The sequence below is a fragment of the Formica exsecta genome, unplaced genomic scaffold (genome assembly GCF_003651465.1).
Source record: "Formica exsecta isolate Colony F162 unplaced genomic scaffold, ASM365146v1 scaffold659, whole genome shotgun sequence".
Classification (NCBI taxonomy): domain Eukaryota; kingdom Metazoa; phylum Arthropoda; class Insecta; order Hymenoptera; family Formicidae; genus Formica; species Formica exsecta.
The window spans coordinates 350,602-367,524 of NW_021853421.1; the positions used below are offsets into that span (position 1 = coordinate 350,602).

Sequence of the window (16,923 nt, forward strand, 5' to 3'; positions counted from 1 at the left end):
AAATTAAAAAAAACAAAAAAAAACCAAGAAAGATAGAAAGAGAGAGAGAGAGGTAAACTTACCATCCTTGTACATTCTCCGGTTCGGTGCACCTGAAGATCTCCTCGTTGTACACAGTGTCAGGTTCGCACTGGCCCTTCTGCGGCACCACGCCGTTCTTGCAGATGTAGAACTTGGCACAGTCCTCGGGATGCGGATACGTGGGATGCGGCAGAATCCTGCCGGATGGTCCAGCGACGTCGCCGTCTGGGCAGACAAATCCGTCGTCCAGGACGTCGCGTTTCGCGTTCTCGCACAGACGAGTAGCGTCTACCGGCCAGACGCAGCTGGACATTTTAGATTCGTAGATCAGACCAGTTGGGCAAGGTACTATCTGCGCTACTCCGTCGATGCAATTGACGAAGCGGTCGCACGCGGTCGGATCCTCGTGGCCGAAGATGCCGTTTGCGCGTGGACAGTCCTTACTAGGATGTGGCTCCTCTGTAATAATTATTATGTGATATGTATGTATTAATTATTTCTTATATATAATTGTTATATCGATTATATATATCAACAATCATATATAAATGTTATAGTTGCATTCTACATGGACTTTGATTTAGAATTTATAATAAAAATGGAATCCATAATATATACATATTATATATTAATTAATATAAATATTAATTCTTACATTGACAATTTAAATTTAAATTTCTTCTATATTAAATTTTTTAATTAAAATTTTTTTATAAATTCTATTATATATGTGCGTATGTGCCTGTGTGGATAAATATTATTACTTGTGCAAAAAGGTGCAACTGATTTGACATGATTAATGTTTCACCGTATCCGAGAAAGAATGTGATTGTTCGACAAACCGGTTCGCACCGAGTTCTATTTTCGTGACACTATCGAATCGACCATTCTTTTGGTTTGCCGAGCTGCAGAAGCAAACGGATATATATAGACAAAAGGAAATAATATTAAATATAATTGTACAGTATTTGCATCATAAATGATTCGGAAAAAATTTCCCTGCCGAATATAAATTTTTTAGGCCCAAAATTTTTGACCTAAATTAGATGAAATAAAATTAACAAAAATACATATCTCTTTTTCTTCATGCGTAAAATTTTTTTACGCATGAAATTATTTGACTGTGTTGATAATCTCGAAAAATCTCTTATTTCATTATTAATTTCTCCAGTCTGTAAAGAGAATTTTAATGAGGTACAATTTTCGCGCAATAAGAAGAATTATAATAATTTTAATTAATTTAATTGCAATAATTAATGAAAGCTTAATAAATCTGGAGAATGGTTTGAAACTTACGTAAAAGTGTGCGGTCGCCGCAAGGCACGTTTGCCGGAATGTCGCACAATTCCTTCTTGGGATTATCATCCCTGAAGACGAGCCCGTCTTTGCAAAGTTTCTCCTCGGGTTGATTGTCCACGCAGGCATAATAAAGATCGCACTGTTCTGGGTCGGGGAAGAAGCCCTTGGGCTCCGGACACCGGAATTGTGCCCAGGTCAAGGTCACCAGGGTTAGAAACGGCAGAAAATGGCGAAAAACCACACGGTTTTCCATCTTTGATATCAAGAGGGGAGTCTTGAAGAAAAGTTCCAAAGTTTTTTGTTGCTGTTTCAAAAAGTTCCGAAAAAGATCCTTTCTTCTTCTTTTCCTCTTCCTCCCTGTTCCTTTTGTTCTCCTCTTCGATTACGTCGGCAGCAGCTCGTCGCGACGTTGGTAAAACGTGACTGCGGGGCCCGAAACGGGTCCTGTTTCGCTCGCTCGCAGCCTCGCCACCACCTTGATGGGTCCTTGTTGCTGCACATTTTCCAATTCTCCCTTCTCTCGACTTTGCCCCCCTTTTTGCCGAAAGTCCTCTCTTTCTCTCTTTCTCTTCTTGATCGAATCGCAGTCTCGCTGCCCTCTTTTCTCCCGATGCATTCTAATGGGTGCACGGGCGCATGTTTTATTGCACTGTACTATTATCGATGCAAAAGAGATGTAGATTTTAGGTACACTTCCGGGTGCTAAGATAACTCGTTGCTGCTGCTGCTGCTCCTACCTAGCTTGAAATTCGCATTGCAAATGCGACTGCAATGTTACGTTTGCGACTTAGGTGTTTAATAAATTCTAGATCAAATCGAGATATTTTCGAAAGCGGAACGAGAGAAATTTTTTTAATGATTTACTGAAACAATTATTTATTTGTTTACTTAAGCCAGTAAAGAGCGATCATACGCTAATTAATTATCTTAAACCATCTTTTTTGCATTTTGCGGTGCTAGAAGCAAAACGAAACATGATCTCATGTTTATTACAGATGTGTAGAAATGAATATTCAATTATTTGTTCAAGTTAATGCTTTCAATTACGCCCCAATTAATCACTTTCATTAATATGTATTACATGCGAGAAATATGCTCTCATAAATTAAAAAATAATTAAAATAGATATAAACTATTGAGTGAATCATAAGTGATATTAAAACCATTATTTAATCATGCAAATAGCATCAAAGCGTGCTGTTGTAATGTTAGTTTTATATTAATCTTATGTTATTTAAAATTCTATCTGTTGGAAAGGAAAGAAACATCGTGATTCACGTAATCATGACAAAATTGAATATTATTACGTTAAAAGCTGTAGGATATAATTCTATGTTTAATGCATAGATTAAATCTTGAAAAATCTTTAGCAAGTGACATTTGCGATGAATGTTCGTAAATTGGAAAGTTGAATGAAAGAATACCGTCCGTAATAATTCAACGTAACTATCATGCGCGAGAGAAATAAATTAATTTTTCACTCCGAAAAAGAGCAAATAAATTTTTTTAATCTACGTGTTACGTGAATGAATGAATTTTTCTTTGAAGAGAACATTTTTTTATACTCGAATTTTCTACTCGATTTTATTATAATCGAAATGCAATATGAGAAAGAAGAAAAAGAAAAGAGTAAGAGAGGGAGACAATAAATTGTAAAACGAGACACAAGCGAGCAGTTCGGGAGAAAGTGATAGTCGACTGATCTCGTAACAAGAATGATTCAAGGCCTTTATACACTTTCCGCGAATGTCGTTTCGAGAACATATTAAAAACCAAATCTTATTAATTAATTTCTCTCAAATATATTAAAACCACTTAACCGATGGCACATATATGGTGTGTGCCAGTTAATTAATTTTAATAATCTTACAAATAAAATATATCTTTAGTTCTTTTTTTACTCCCTTTTATTTGCCATATAACATAAATTGGATTTTGTTTAAAATTGAAAATTTATAATTATTTGATAGTTGAAATACACATAAGTAATATTATTAATTGCACAAATATTTTTGTATGTTTTCCACCAAAAGATATTTATATTCGTAATTTATAAATTACAATTGCAATTTACAATTATTGACTTTTTTATTAACGTCACATCAATCAAATCGAATATTTAGGATTAACGATTTTCTTGATTAACTATATCAATTAAATAATTTTTTATCACGAGAAGAAATGATCTTAATTTTAATTCGCCGTAGTTCGTTTTAGATAGATTGGAAAAGGAGGATCGGGATTTGATTTAAAAAAATGGCAGACACATAAAGTAAAAATAAAATATATTCCAAGACATTCAAATGGCTAAACACACACAATGGGATTACTCGTTGAGTGAGGGGGGTGACACAATTAGAACGAAACATGAAATGTCCCGATGCGGGACAGATGAGCACCGACGATTTCCTTACGGCTTCTTGTCGTCGTCTTTATACCAGTCCTCGCTGCAAAGCAAACAACAATTATTAAATTTTTTGAGCCTTTAAATAAATCATGACATTAATAATAATCCAATCGATTCAAAGTATACATATATAATTAATGTGTCAAAAAATGAACAAGATATAATAATAATATAATAAAATCTCTAAATAAAAAATAAAAAATTAAGAAAGCTTATTAGCTATACTTCAAAAACATTAGAGCATGTGCGCGTCCTTGTCATCATTGAATAATCTCAATGCAATTACTTAACGATCGATAATTATTTATTATATATCAATATATGAATATGATAATGTAATAATAATATAATGAATGACAAACGACTCGTACCATCCGGGGACGTTTTCGGGTGCATCGCACCTCTGCTGCTCCTCGTTGTACACGGTGCCGTCGCTGCATCCTTGCTCGCGAGGCGTCACGCCATTTAAGCACACGTAGAACTTTTGACAATCATCAGGATGCGCGAACTTGGGATGGTCGACCAGCATACCCCTGCTGTCTACCTGGCCCTCGCTCGGGCACTCGAAGCCGTCCTGCAGCTTCTTACCCAAGACTCCGCAGCCCTGCATTATACGATTTATCTCTTTATGTCATCGTTATTAATTAAAGCGTGCATTTTTCTTATTTATTAGAATTATTAAATTTTAGTTTCAATATTTTTCTTTTTTTTTATTTCAGTTTTTAAAAATTATTTATTTTTATTCGATGTAGGAATAGGAATTTTTTAACGTATTAAATACGGAATTAAAATTCTATTAATCGCATCTTGTAAGGAGGGGCGACAGTTATTCGTTATCTTAAACATAATTCTTAAATTCAAAATTTAAAATTCTAACTTTAGAATTACATTATTAAATTTTGATAATTGGGTATCTCAAATTTGTCGAAGAACCTTTAAATGTAATTGAGAGAAAGTACATACTATCTACAGGTATATTAGAAATTGCGACGTACTTTCTCTCAATTAAGGATTTAACGGATAAGTTTGCAGGTTGTTCGAGTTTTGAGTTCCTTCTCATTTCCGTCGAAACAGAATTCTAACTTTTCATATCACGTATTTATAAAATATGTTAATTAAAAATGTTTTTGGAAAGTTATCATTTTCCTCTCTCTCCTCTTTCTCCGAAATTTTTAATGTCAATTAACTTCGTAGATATCGTTAATAGGTTTTTTTTTTTTTTTTCATAACAGCTAAATAAAATATAAAAAAAATATCTAAGGCTTTTTACCTCGCGACCCGCGCTATCAGGCCATACGCAAGTTCCAGAGTACTCATCAAAGTGTAGCCCGGTGGTACAGGTGATTTCGATCGCCTCTCCGTCGATGCAATTGAAAAAGATATTGCATACCGACGGATCGGGATGGGCAAAGAAGCCATTTCGTCGTGGACACTTCTTCGTTGGCTGCGGAGGTTCTATTAAAGAGAATCATTAATTAATTGCAACAACAACTAATTAAAATAATATTATTTTATATATTATAAATTAATTATATATTATAAATTAATTATTATATATATTTTAAATTTTATATAAAACGCTAGCAATTTTTGTACAGGTGTTTATCGATTTTCCTTCAAATATTTTTTTACGAAATATTATAATTTTATCGATATTGTCTTACGTAATTCGAGTCGATCGCCGCAGTCGACATTAAATATGTGGTCGCACTTGTTGACCTTGCGATTCAGAGGATCGAATACAAGACCATCCGGGCACAATTTTTCTCTCGCGATACCGTCGTTGCATTCGTAGTACTTGTCGCATTGCTTGATGTCCTCGTATTGGCCGTCCTTGCTGGGACAATTATATGCGGCGTCTGTAACATTATATTGATATTAATATTTTCGCGGTTCTTCGAGAAATTCCGATGCCAACATTTCCAGGAAATTGAAGGCATTCGAACTTGTTTGATTTCTTGTCGACGAATTCTCAGATCGGCGTTATCATATTTCGTCATTATGTAATTATGTCTCGACCGCATTCGACTGTACTTATGTAATCCACCGATCGAGAGAACTGACATTTACGCTTTAGAAAGTTCGCTCTCTCGCACTGTCTCCGCGCCGAGTTCTAATTATAATGAACATTTCTATCGAATTCCAGCGCATTCTTTCCTTTATCGTCATTCTGTCAACGAATAAATAATTCACTAACACGCACACACATTTGATTAAAATAATCTTCTTCTCCACAAACAAAATTTTGTATATATTATTATAAAAGAGAAAATTATGGGATTATAAAAATGTAAAAACTATAGAATCCATAATGCATTTGTGCATTAATATTTTAATATGTTTGAATATAATCTTTAAAGCATTCAGTCTTCTTCCCGCTTCCAAAATTATGTTATATTGCAGTAATTGTTATATTTTAAAAATAAACAGAAATTAGAACTCGGGGAAATGTATAAAGAACAATATCGTAAAGTATATTATCATATGTACTCTTTTACAAAGTAATTAACAAAATTTATATATTTTTCATATAGAGTTTTATTTTTACAAATCTAAAACGTCGCAAGAAATTATATAAGTTTATGATTTTCTTATAATAATGTGATGCAAATATTATTTTTTATCATTTTATAGAGAATGATAATCCAACGATCGATACTCACGTGTCAGCGCGATCGCGCCTAGCAACGTGACGATCCCGGCCGTGAACATTTTTCCGGTTTCTCTTTTGGCCGCGGGATGATCTTAGATCGCACTGAGATTCACTATAAAGGACGAACGATTATTTTAGGCTATTTAATTTTTGGTCCCTCTTTGAAATAGCGTCGTTCTCGTGAAACTGCAGCTCTTCGACTCGCCGGCTGGCTATACCCGGCTGGATCCCCACTATATCACGGACAAATCCCACTTTCGCCGTCATATTTTATCGACGGACACCGGTCGAGAATGAAAATCGAGAAGACAAGAGAGGGAAAGGAAACGAGAGTGAGAGATAGGGAAGGTATACTTTTAACTCTCTCTCTCTCTCTTTCTCCTCTCGGCGCTCTCACCTCGACGGCCTTCGTCGCGTTTTTCTTCGAGGAGAAAAATGCATATCGCAATGCATCCGACGATAACGGGTAAACGCCCGGAAATAACATTAAAACATATCCCGGTGAATATAAAAAGCAATTTTGCCAATATTGCAATTACGCTTCTTTTTCTACGAGGATTATATTAATTTTTACAAATCCAATGGACTTTATTATACTCTGGTAAAAAAGCAAGTAATTATATGCGGAAAATATATTTAAAGTTTAATTACTAAAAGCAAAGTAAAAGCAAAAATAGAAGAGAGAAAAAAATTAATATTTGAAATAATAGAAATAAAATAAAAAAGAGAGCTTTGTCGTTTCAAAGATATTATTTTTCCCGTAATATCTGGAAAAATTAAAAGCTCGAGATGAAGAGAATAAACATTTCTAAAATCTAAAAAAGCATTAATATTCAGAAATATTGTTTCCTCCCATTTCTAAATAAATGATTTTAAAAGAAGCACATTAAACTACGCATCGTTGACTGCGGTTGACCAGCAAACAGTCTTTTGTTAGGCTTTCTACTCTTATAATTACCGTTTAACATTCACCTTCGCTCTCGCTTCTATTGTTCTAAAAAGAACTGAGACATTGTTATTGTCTGTCAGGATATTTACCGAGAATGGTTTTTACAGTAAAACATTAATAACAAGTTAGAACTATATCTATCTATGATGTCAATAGTCATATTAAAGAATATTAAATCTGAGAAACTTTTTATGTGTTTTAAAAAGAGTAGAAAATTGTATGTGAAATATTTTTTAACATGTCATAAAATATTTTATTTAAAAATATTATAAAATATAAAATATGCAATTTTAATTCATTGCGTACTTACGTTTTTTCCATTACTTTTAATTAATTCCTACTTTTTTATTGATTAAAAAATTATATAATGAAAAATAAAATTTTTGTATAGTTTTGTTTTTTCTCTCAATACATAACATATAAACGCTACGTTCCTTATTGAGTTGATATTAATTATATCAATTAGAAATATTGCACACTTATTTTAATTGTTTTATATAGATAAGATTTTTAGGTAGGATATATATTGTAGCTACAATATTTTATTGCAGCCATAAAGTGTTTTGTCTTTAAATCAATTACAAGTTTTTCTTTGAGATGCACAGCGATGTTCTTCCCGTTTTGCTTTTCGCTTTCACAAGGTTTCCTAATGTTTTTCCACGGAAAAATAATAAAATTGTAATAATTTGATACAGCGTTATTAATTGAGCTGCTTAAAGTTTATGAGTTTTACTCTAATCATTTGCCGATAAAACAAATATATAAAAATAAATTTTATTTTATTTTATATTAATAAAATAATATACCGTATATTGTTTATTACTATTATGTTTAATATAGCTATTTATAAGTATTTCCTTGTCTATGATATTTCGCTTACAATAAGTGTCAATGTTCTAACATGCTTTTCAGTTTACGTAAAATGATTTTCATCTCACTATCTTTCGTGTTTACGAAGGCATTACGTTAGAACTGGATTTCGGAAACGTTTTCCAATACGAGAAATGCAAGGAACGTCGGTCAATATCGCACTTTCACTAGTCACGCAAATTTAACACGCGATTGGAATTTATTGCGGAAAAATCCTGAATTTCTTGGTTTATGTCACTGTGATTTATGCAAATGACATTATTAGCAGAATATCAATTTTATGAAAAATGGAAAGAAATAAAAAAAAATACTTCGAAATTGAAAAAGCAAATTTCTAGAGATAAATATTATGAATATAATAATTATAGACACATAAAAATATAATTAATTGTCATTGATTCCAATAAGAATTTTGAAAAGGAATTTGATAAGAATTTAAATTTCTTTTGTAATTAAAATTGATATATCTTAAAATATTTGTAGTACAAAGATCATGATTTTCTTTTTAAACGAATTATTTCAGAGATTTAGGATTTAGGATTAAATATATATTTTGAAAAAAGCTAATTTATAGTAAAAAGATAAGTTTATTATACAATAGGGCGTTTTTTCATAATAAAGGGACTTAAAGATCTATACAAATAATCTAAGAATATAATATTCTACTGGTGGGTTGGCCTGCTGCCTTTTCTTCTGCTTGCTCCACCAGTGGGTTTAGGTTTCGGCGGTGGATTTTCCAAGGCGTCCAGTTGTTCGTCAGTCAGCTGATCTTTGTACCAGTCTTTGCTGTAATTGAATTATACGTTTATTTTTAGCGATAAGAAAAACAAGAAATATATGATTAATAACAACAAGCAAATTAAAGAATATATGAAATATGTGTATTTATTAATTGAATTAATTGACTTTTGTGAAGAGTTTAATAGAGAAAAAAATCTTGTTTCTTTTTTTTACAGAGAAAGGACATGCTTATATTTTGATGGTACAATTTTAAATTGTATCACACAGAGTTTAGGATCATCAACTTTTTTTCATTACATATATTCTTACAATAAAGTTAAATTCTGGTGGAATATATAATTCGTATACCATTCGGGTATCTTCCTGGCCCAATCGCATTTTCCAGTGCGCTCGTCGAAAGCCTGGCCGAGCTTGCATCCGCTTCGCCTCGGTATTTCACCGTTGACGCAGACGTAAAAATACTGGCAGTCCTCGGTGTCGGGATAGCGCGGGTGCGTCGCGGCCACGCTATCGTCGACCTTCGGGCAGGTGAAGTTGAAGAGCTCGCGAGAACCGCAACCCTTCTTCTGCGCCTCGTCCGGCCAGTTGCAAATACCGGTCTTCTCGGAAAAGACGAGACCGTCCGGACAAGTGATCATGTTGTACTTGCCCTCCACGCAGTAGTAGAAGGTGTTGCAGTTCCTGGCGTCCTCGTGAGCGAAGTAGCCGTGCATGCGAGGACAGTGCACAGACGGTTGTGGCTTTTCTGTGAGATGGATAAATATATATAAAAACGAAGTAGAAATTATCCAGTAGACATAATATTTTTTTTAAATATAATTATGGTTTGCTTACGTAGTTTAGGTCTCTTCGTGCAATCGATACCGAACGGCAGGTCGCACTTCTCGTGTTGCGGGCTGAAGTCATTGAAGACGAGACCGTCGGGGCAGAGTTTTTCCGTTATTTTGTTGTCTCGGCAGTCGTAATACTTGTCGCATTGTTCCGCGTCAGGAAAATAACCATTGGGTTCAGGACACTGATCCAGGAGGTCCTCATCGTCCTCGTATTCCTCCTCTGCGGTCGGCTGCTGCTTCTTCGCCGTCGTCGCCAAAGCGGCCCTTCGGCGATTCTGTTCAGCGGCTTCTTGTTTCCTTGTTAAAGCGGTAACAGCTCCTGGTAGGAAAAATAGTAAGGTAGTGAATAAAAATTATATAATATAAAAAATATCACAGAACAATGAAAAGTAATGTTAAGAATTATTCAAAATTATTTTTTAATATTATCTTATATTAGTATGCCTAAAAATTAAAATATAATGCATATAATTTGCATGATTGTAATATTTATGAAATGTACTATTTTTATTGCGATTGAGGTAAACAAAAAACTTTTGGAAAGAGAAAAATATTTATTTCTTTCTTTTAAAAACTAATAGTACAATATATATATATATATATANNNGTAAGATGTTTTAAACAATCAAAAAAAATTTACTTTTCTTTAGTATATCTCGATAACGCATTGAATTCTTTATCTCCGTTAGCATTGTCTCATATTTCTTTAATTATGTCCTCGACATCTATAAAACAAAAAAGTAGAAAAATGAAAATAATTTCAAATGTTGCAATTGCGCAATGTTTTTTTTCTATTCTATATAAAAATATATATATATATATATATATATATATATATATATATATATATATATAATTAGCAAAAGAAAATCATATTAAACTTGAATCTCTGATTTTTGTCAAAATAAATTTGTATAGAGAATTGGATTATTATTGTTCCGAATTTTTATATGTCCCTTGAACTTTTCAAATTCGTTGGCTACTTTGTATCACGAGTTATTCAGCAAAGGAAAAATAAAGGGGAATTGAGAGAGAAAAAGAATGTGAATGTTAAGGCGGAGGGTCGACTGGTCTCTTGGCGCGTTTTCAAGGCGGCACATCGTCTGCGTCCCTGAAGAAACGCCGGTCGACCTCGCTAGCACGAGCGAAGAAAGCGAGAAAGTTGTTGGACTTCCATATGTACACTCGATCTGTCGCTCGCCCAGAACTTAAATGTCGCTCAATCGTTTAGCTTGATAACTTTCGAACGCAGCACCGATAGATTCTGACTTGACAAACATTCTTAACCAGGTAATAATAGTAGCCAGTGAACGATCCTGCACAGACGCATCTGCCCTCGAAAATTTCTTGCCCTTCATACTCTTTTATTTTAAATTAAAAACTTGATAAAAAATTTTTGCAGTTTGAAAGTTATTTTATCAATAATATAAAATATACCTAAGTAAATCAAATAAAAAATAAGAAATATAAGTATAAAAATAATATAAGATATAAATAGAAAGTATTGTTTTTTTTTTATCTTATTATAATCTATAATATGATAATATATTTTTTATATATATCACACACATATAAATATTATTGTTTTTTCTGTCAACTGTGCTTTATTTTTTATTTTAGTTTAAAATTTATATTTATCAGGTGTATAAATAAATATACATGTAGAATGATTTAATGACTTTTATCAATTTATCAATATATGTCATACATATGGCACATAGTAACAAATTTCTTTTCTTTGATTGCAAATTTTAATTAAAATTAGTAAATGTACGCTATTGCAACGAGAAAAAAAATCCAAACAATTACCAAAAAATCTAGTTTTGTTTCGGATTTCATAAGAACAATATTAGTATGATTTCACTTAAAGCCGATATTTAAATCGTGATAAGAGCTCACCGAGACAAATCAAAAGAAAAAGGACCTCCGTCTTCATCCTGACGAAGGATGATGTTGATTGAGAGACAGAGAGAGAAAGGATGACGTCACTTTGTGTGATGATCCAGTGGTAACGCGATTGAATTGATGACTAGAGACTACTGGGCCCTGTTGGACGTCCGTCGGGGCCTTATATGCGGCCCCCACTTTATCCTCCACGAGGTTACAACACTTGGTGACTACGTAGAGTTCTATGGAAAACCGCCAATCTTTTATACGTACACATATACATATGTATTTGCTAGTACGTTAAACTGGCAAGTATTTTTATACGAAAGCATTGCCAGTATTTCGTTGATTATATTTTTACTGATATCAAGTTTAACCGATAGCCATCTCAAAATAAATATTCATATATACAATGACTTTTGTGACATATATCATACATTAACAATGTGTTTTCATAAAAAATTTCGCGAAATTTTGATGAAAATAATGTCGATAAAATTTTTATCGGTAATTTCAATGTATAATCAATATAATATATATTTCTATATTACATTTTTAATTATATATGTATATATATCTTATATATGTAATTATTTGGACATTATAGGTATGTAGCAAAAAATTGAATTAAAAATTTTATTACATCTAAATTAAAAATCGAAAAATGAAATAAAATTAAATTAAAATTTGAGTACAATACAAATTCAAAGTAAAATGTAAATAACATCGCACACGGAGAATACGCGATGAAAACAGTACAGTTTCGTAAAAATCAAGACAACCTTAGCATTTATTTGAGATATTTTTAGGATGCCAATGTCTCTCGAAAAAACGACGTGAAATTCCAGTTTCTTCTCTTGTTCCTTTCAGTTTTCGTATTCGTATCGTTACCTATCGTACAGCAATTTTGAGATGAACAAATAATAATACTATTCAATTAATGATAATGGTGATTTTTTAATCATTTCTTCACAAACTAAGATTTATTCAAGAAGTTTTTATTCTTTCTTAAATTTACTTAAACAACAATTTTAATTATTAACAATTAAAGTCGCAATATGCTCATCAATTCATATTTTTATCGTTAAACTTATTGGGCGTTTAAAATAAATAGATAAATATATAAAAAATATATTAAATATTAAAAAATTTATTTTTTCATTTTTAAACTATTTTTATAATTATATTATTTCTCTTATAATTAAATTTATTTTAAATAATTTTTTCATTTTTTTAAATTATTCTTCAGATAATGAAAAAAACTATTCAAAAATATGTTCTTATTATATATCTTTAGTATCTAGTTATTTAATAATGCAATTCACTTAATTGCGTTTAATGTTCGACTTTATGTTTGCAGTAATTTATTTAGAAAGGTGAAGAGTTGCTTTCATCGTGATCTCGAGTGGTCACGACTATGGAAAATATAGAGTCGCGAAAGGTTGCCATTTACGAAACTATTTTTTTTTTGTTTGATGCATCATGTCAGAGAATAAATATAGTATTGCAACATCTCTCTCTTTCAACAACATAAATAGATCTTATTTCATATATACTATTTATTTGAAAACAATCTGTGAAAGCACAAATATTATACCCAATATATTATATCGTATTATCATTATGCTAATTCTTCAAGATTAAAAAATATTATTAAATTTACACATAAAAGATTTTCTAAATAAAAAATTAAAAAAGAACAACATATACTAAAAAGCAACTCCATTAATCTCTTTAATTTAATTATCCAAGGTTGCAGATTAATATTCTCGACTTTTTAAAAAGATTAAATTAATCGTTGTGCTTTATTCTTTTCAATCTCTTTGTTTTTATAAGGCATTTCTCTTCATTATCTAGTACGAGGTTTCTCTATCCCACCAGCCGTCCGGATGTCTCCTGACCCACCACTTCCTCAACTCCTCGTAAATCAGAATGATGATAGCATATGATATTCCGGGTAGCCACCACTCCGGTTTCAAGGGATACGTCTTCAGGATGCGGTTCATGTAGGGCACATAGCACACCAGGTAGGCCAAATCGATCTCGAGGAGCAGACCCAGATTGAGAGTCCAGTTGTCCATGCCTTGATGCAACAGTGAATTGCAACGAGTCTTGCAGACCATCACATCCGTCCATTGGACGATCACGATGCTGACGAAGAAGGCGGTGTATACGAGAATCTTTCGCTGCTCGTAGGTCCACTCCTGGCCGAAATTGTCCTCCAGGTCGTTCACCGCCGGACTGTCTCATTGCGGTTTCAAGCCCAGCAGTCGTGTAAGTAGAAAACCGTGTTCCGCCATTACCACGAAGTAAGTGAAGAAACCCGCGCACGCCTCGATCATGCCGATCTGGCCGTATGCCATGAAGATCAGACGTCGGCTGACTAGATGATCTCTTTGAGGTATCCTAGGCTTCCTGAGAAATTAATTTTAGAGAAGAGAGAGAGAAGATAAAATTAAATATGTAAGATAATTAAATATTTTGTTTGATATTTAATTTCAGAGATATATTTATAATTAGATTTCGAATTAAATCTCGATTAGTTTATTCTGAATTAGATGAAGAAAATAGAATTTTTCAAAGGGCTTTGAAAAGTTTTAAATACTTATAATTTAAAAATATACGGCTAATTCTTTAATATCGAAATAAATTTTATTTTTACGTTTGATATATGATTTAATACCTCAACATAATATCTGACTCGGACTTCTCGTAAGCCAAGGAGATTGCAGGCCACATATTCGTTCCTAGATCGATGCATAAAATACAAATCACGCCGACTGGCAGGGGAATTCCGAAGATGATAAACGCCACAAAAGGCGTTATTTCCGGCACGTTGCTCGCTAATGTGTACGCGATGCTCGATTTCAGATTGTCAAAGACCCATCGGCCCTCTTCGATATCCGTCACCATCGATACGAAATTATCGTCCAATAATATCAAATCCGCCACCTGTCTGCTCACATCGGATCCTAACAATCACAATTAAAGTTAGATCATCGTAACGGTGCGATCGTTAACTTGAATTAAACGCATGATTATCTTTACTCGAACTTGATAAGTTTTTGATGATAAATCTTTGTATTTTAAAAATAATAGAGATATTTAATTGTACCTTTTATGCATCCATATATTTTTTAAATAATTATAAATATAAATAAAATAAAATATAAATTAAAACCTATGAGGCCCATGGCGATGCCGATGTCGGCCTTCTTTAAAGCCGGGAAGTCGACGGTGACCGCTGTGATCAGATGCAACCGTTGACAGCTCTCGATAATCTGCAGCTTCTGCACTGGCGACGTTCTGGCGAACACGATTTTCTAATACCGTCTGATCAGCTGATCCAGTTGCTCCGGTAATAGATCTCGTAACTGGGAACCCGTTACCACGATGTGGCGTTTTTTGGAATCGTTATTAGGGATATCATTGTCATCGTGCTCTGTGATGATGCTGACGTATTTGGAGATCGCCTTGACGGTGTCGGGATGATCGCTGGTCACCATCATGACCTTGATGCCGGCACAACGACACTTGTACATGGCGTCAGGAACAGATGGATCCATCATGGTGATCAGACCGATCTTTCGACGAGAAGAATGAAATACATTCTGTTAATTGAGAAAATTATTATAAATTAAATTAATATTATTAGAGTTTATTTTTCAAAAATTAGATTTAAAATTTTTAGATATTAATATTCATATAAAAAAGTCTAATTTCAAAGATTTGTAAATATCCTGTCTTCCGGCTTTAAATATTTCTTGTTGCAAAAATAAAATTTTATTATTCAAAGACTTTTTAAATGCTTGAATTTTATATTAACCCAAATAAAAAAAATTTAAAGTCCACGCTTAATAAATCAGTTAAAAATATATGCAAATTGAGATACCAGTCTCAAGTTTTCAAGCGGAAAATTCGGAGGATGGGCCTCAAAATAATAATCCATGGGAAAGGCTGTGGTCGAGAGTTCGAAATCGGCGAAACCGAGAACGCGTTCCCCGTTGTTCGCCAGGGTATAACAGGATTTCGTATATGCTATTCTCGTCTCCTCATTTAAAGTCTTAGTTTCGCTACCGAACGCTACCGTCGAGCAACGCTCGAGGACTGGTTCGGAAGCACCTTTGAAACAAACACGAGATGTTTGCCCCGCGAAAGAAGTGCACGTTCGCTTAGAACTTGTCTGTCGAATTGAAGAGAATCTCCAATATCTAAAGATCTATTTAAGTCTCAGAGAAAAATATTAATATCCAAATATATATAAAAAATTTATATCTTAATTCTATAGGATTTATCAGGATTAATTATATTATAAAAATCTAACTGAAAATAAGATTTATTAAAGCGAATCGAAAAAGTGTGATTTAATAAAATCTGTTGAAATAAATTGAAAATGAAAAATTAATAGAATCTATTAAATCACACTTAAAATTTAAAGAGCTATTTTTGTTATATTAAAAGTATATACAATTATTATAATATATTTTTTAAATTTCAATTTTTTGCGCAATCGATCGGGCTTGTTTACCTTATAATTCTTCCTGAAGGAATTAGAATATTAATTTTTAAAAAATTGAAACATTTTTCCAATAATATATAATTTCGCGTTTATATGTTTTTCCGAATAATTCTCTTCTCTATCTTCATATGATAAAAGATTGAACGAAACGAGAAATCGACGCGAGCGAGGAGAAAGGCTCTTGTTTCGTTCTGTAAGAAAATAAGAATGTTTCATGCGCTGTTCTGTGATAGAACGCATCTCACTTTACCTTGACATTCCAGGATTCTAATATCAGCGGGCACCCGGTCACCGGTCTCCAACAGGACGATGTCCCCGACCACCAGCTCGATCACCGGCAACTCCTTTCTCTCGCCATCCCACAGGACCTTGGCCCATTGTGGTAGCATTTGCAGAAACGAGTCCATGATGCGCGAGCTCTTGGAATCCTGATAGTAACTGAACATGCCGGTAACCAGGATCAGCAGGATCAGGACTAGACCGAGCCAGAGATGATACTTGGACGCCTCGCCGTAAGTTTTCAATTCTAGAAAATAGTTACCGAAGCATAAAATTGCACTCACCTTAAAAATTTGTCACATTTTGATGAACCTTTCAAAGACTTTCTTAAGACATATTTAACTTTTACACAAATAAGATTTTTACAAAGTGAAGAAATATATAATAACAATGGAAAAGGAAATACAAAAGTTGATATATAAACAATTATCTTTAACATATAATAGTTATTATATATATAATATT

The 16,923-nt window shown here is 33.0% G+C and overlaps 4 protein-coding genes across 4 annotated transcripts in view; all 4 read right to left on the bottom strand.

The window, feature by feature from the left end:
* LOC115242909 (protein obstructor-E-like) overlaps positions 1-1,979 on the bottom strand; it is a 3,900-nt gene extending 1,921 nt beyond the window's left edge. The window contains exons 1-2 of the mRNA XM_029819504.1: positions 1,318-1,979; positions 63-480 (exon numbers count right to left, since the gene is read on the bottom strand). Of these exons, the coding sequence (XP_029675364.1) occupies positions 63-480; positions 1,318-1,573 (674 nt within the window). The 5' untranslated portion in view covers positions 1,574-1,979. The remainder of the gene's footprint in view (positions 1-62; positions 481-1,317) is intronic.
* Positions 1,980-3,590: 1,611 nt separating this feature from the next.
* Positions 3,591-6,734, bottom strand: LOC115242907 (protein obstructor-E-like). Its single transcript, XM_029819502.1, has 5 exons — positions 6,391-6,734; positions 5,392-5,586; positions 4,998-5,182; positions 4,099-4,331; positions 3,591-3,767 (listed from the first exon to the last, which is right to left on the bottom strand). Exons 1-5 carry the CDS (start codon positions 6,437-6,439, stop codon positions 3,731-3,733), a joined length of 699 nt encoding a protein of 232 aa, XP_029675362.1. The 5' UTR covers positions 6,440-6,734; the 3' UTR covers positions 3,591-3,730.
* Positions 6,735-8,785: 2,051 nt separating this feature from the next.
* On the bottom strand, positions 8,786-11,840 carry LOC115242905 (protein obstructor-E-like). The gene is made up of 4 exons (XM_029819497.1): positions 11,673-11,840; positions 9,775-10,092; positions 9,289-9,685; positions 8,786-8,985 (listed from the first exon to the last, which is right to left on the bottom strand). Exons 1-4 carry the CDS (start codon positions 11,707-11,709, stop codon positions 8,862-8,864), a joined length of 876 nt encoding a protein of 291 aa, XP_029675357.1. The 5' UTR covers positions 11,710-11,840; the 3' UTR covers positions 8,786-8,861.
* Positions 11,841-13,513: 1,673 nt separating this feature from the next.
* Positions 13,514-16,923, bottom strand: part of LOC115242877 (sodium/potassium-transporting ATPase subunit alpha-like) — a 15,834-nt gene continuing 12,424 nt past the window's right edge. The window contains 5 exon segments of the mRNA XM_029819457.1: positions 13,514-14,075; positions 14,344-14,632; positions 14,842-15,244; positions 15,553-15,782; positions 16,430-16,742. Coding sequence (XP_029675317.1) covers positions 13,514-14,075; positions 14,344-14,632; positions 14,842-15,244; positions 15,553-15,782; positions 16,430-16,742 — 1,797 coding nt within the window.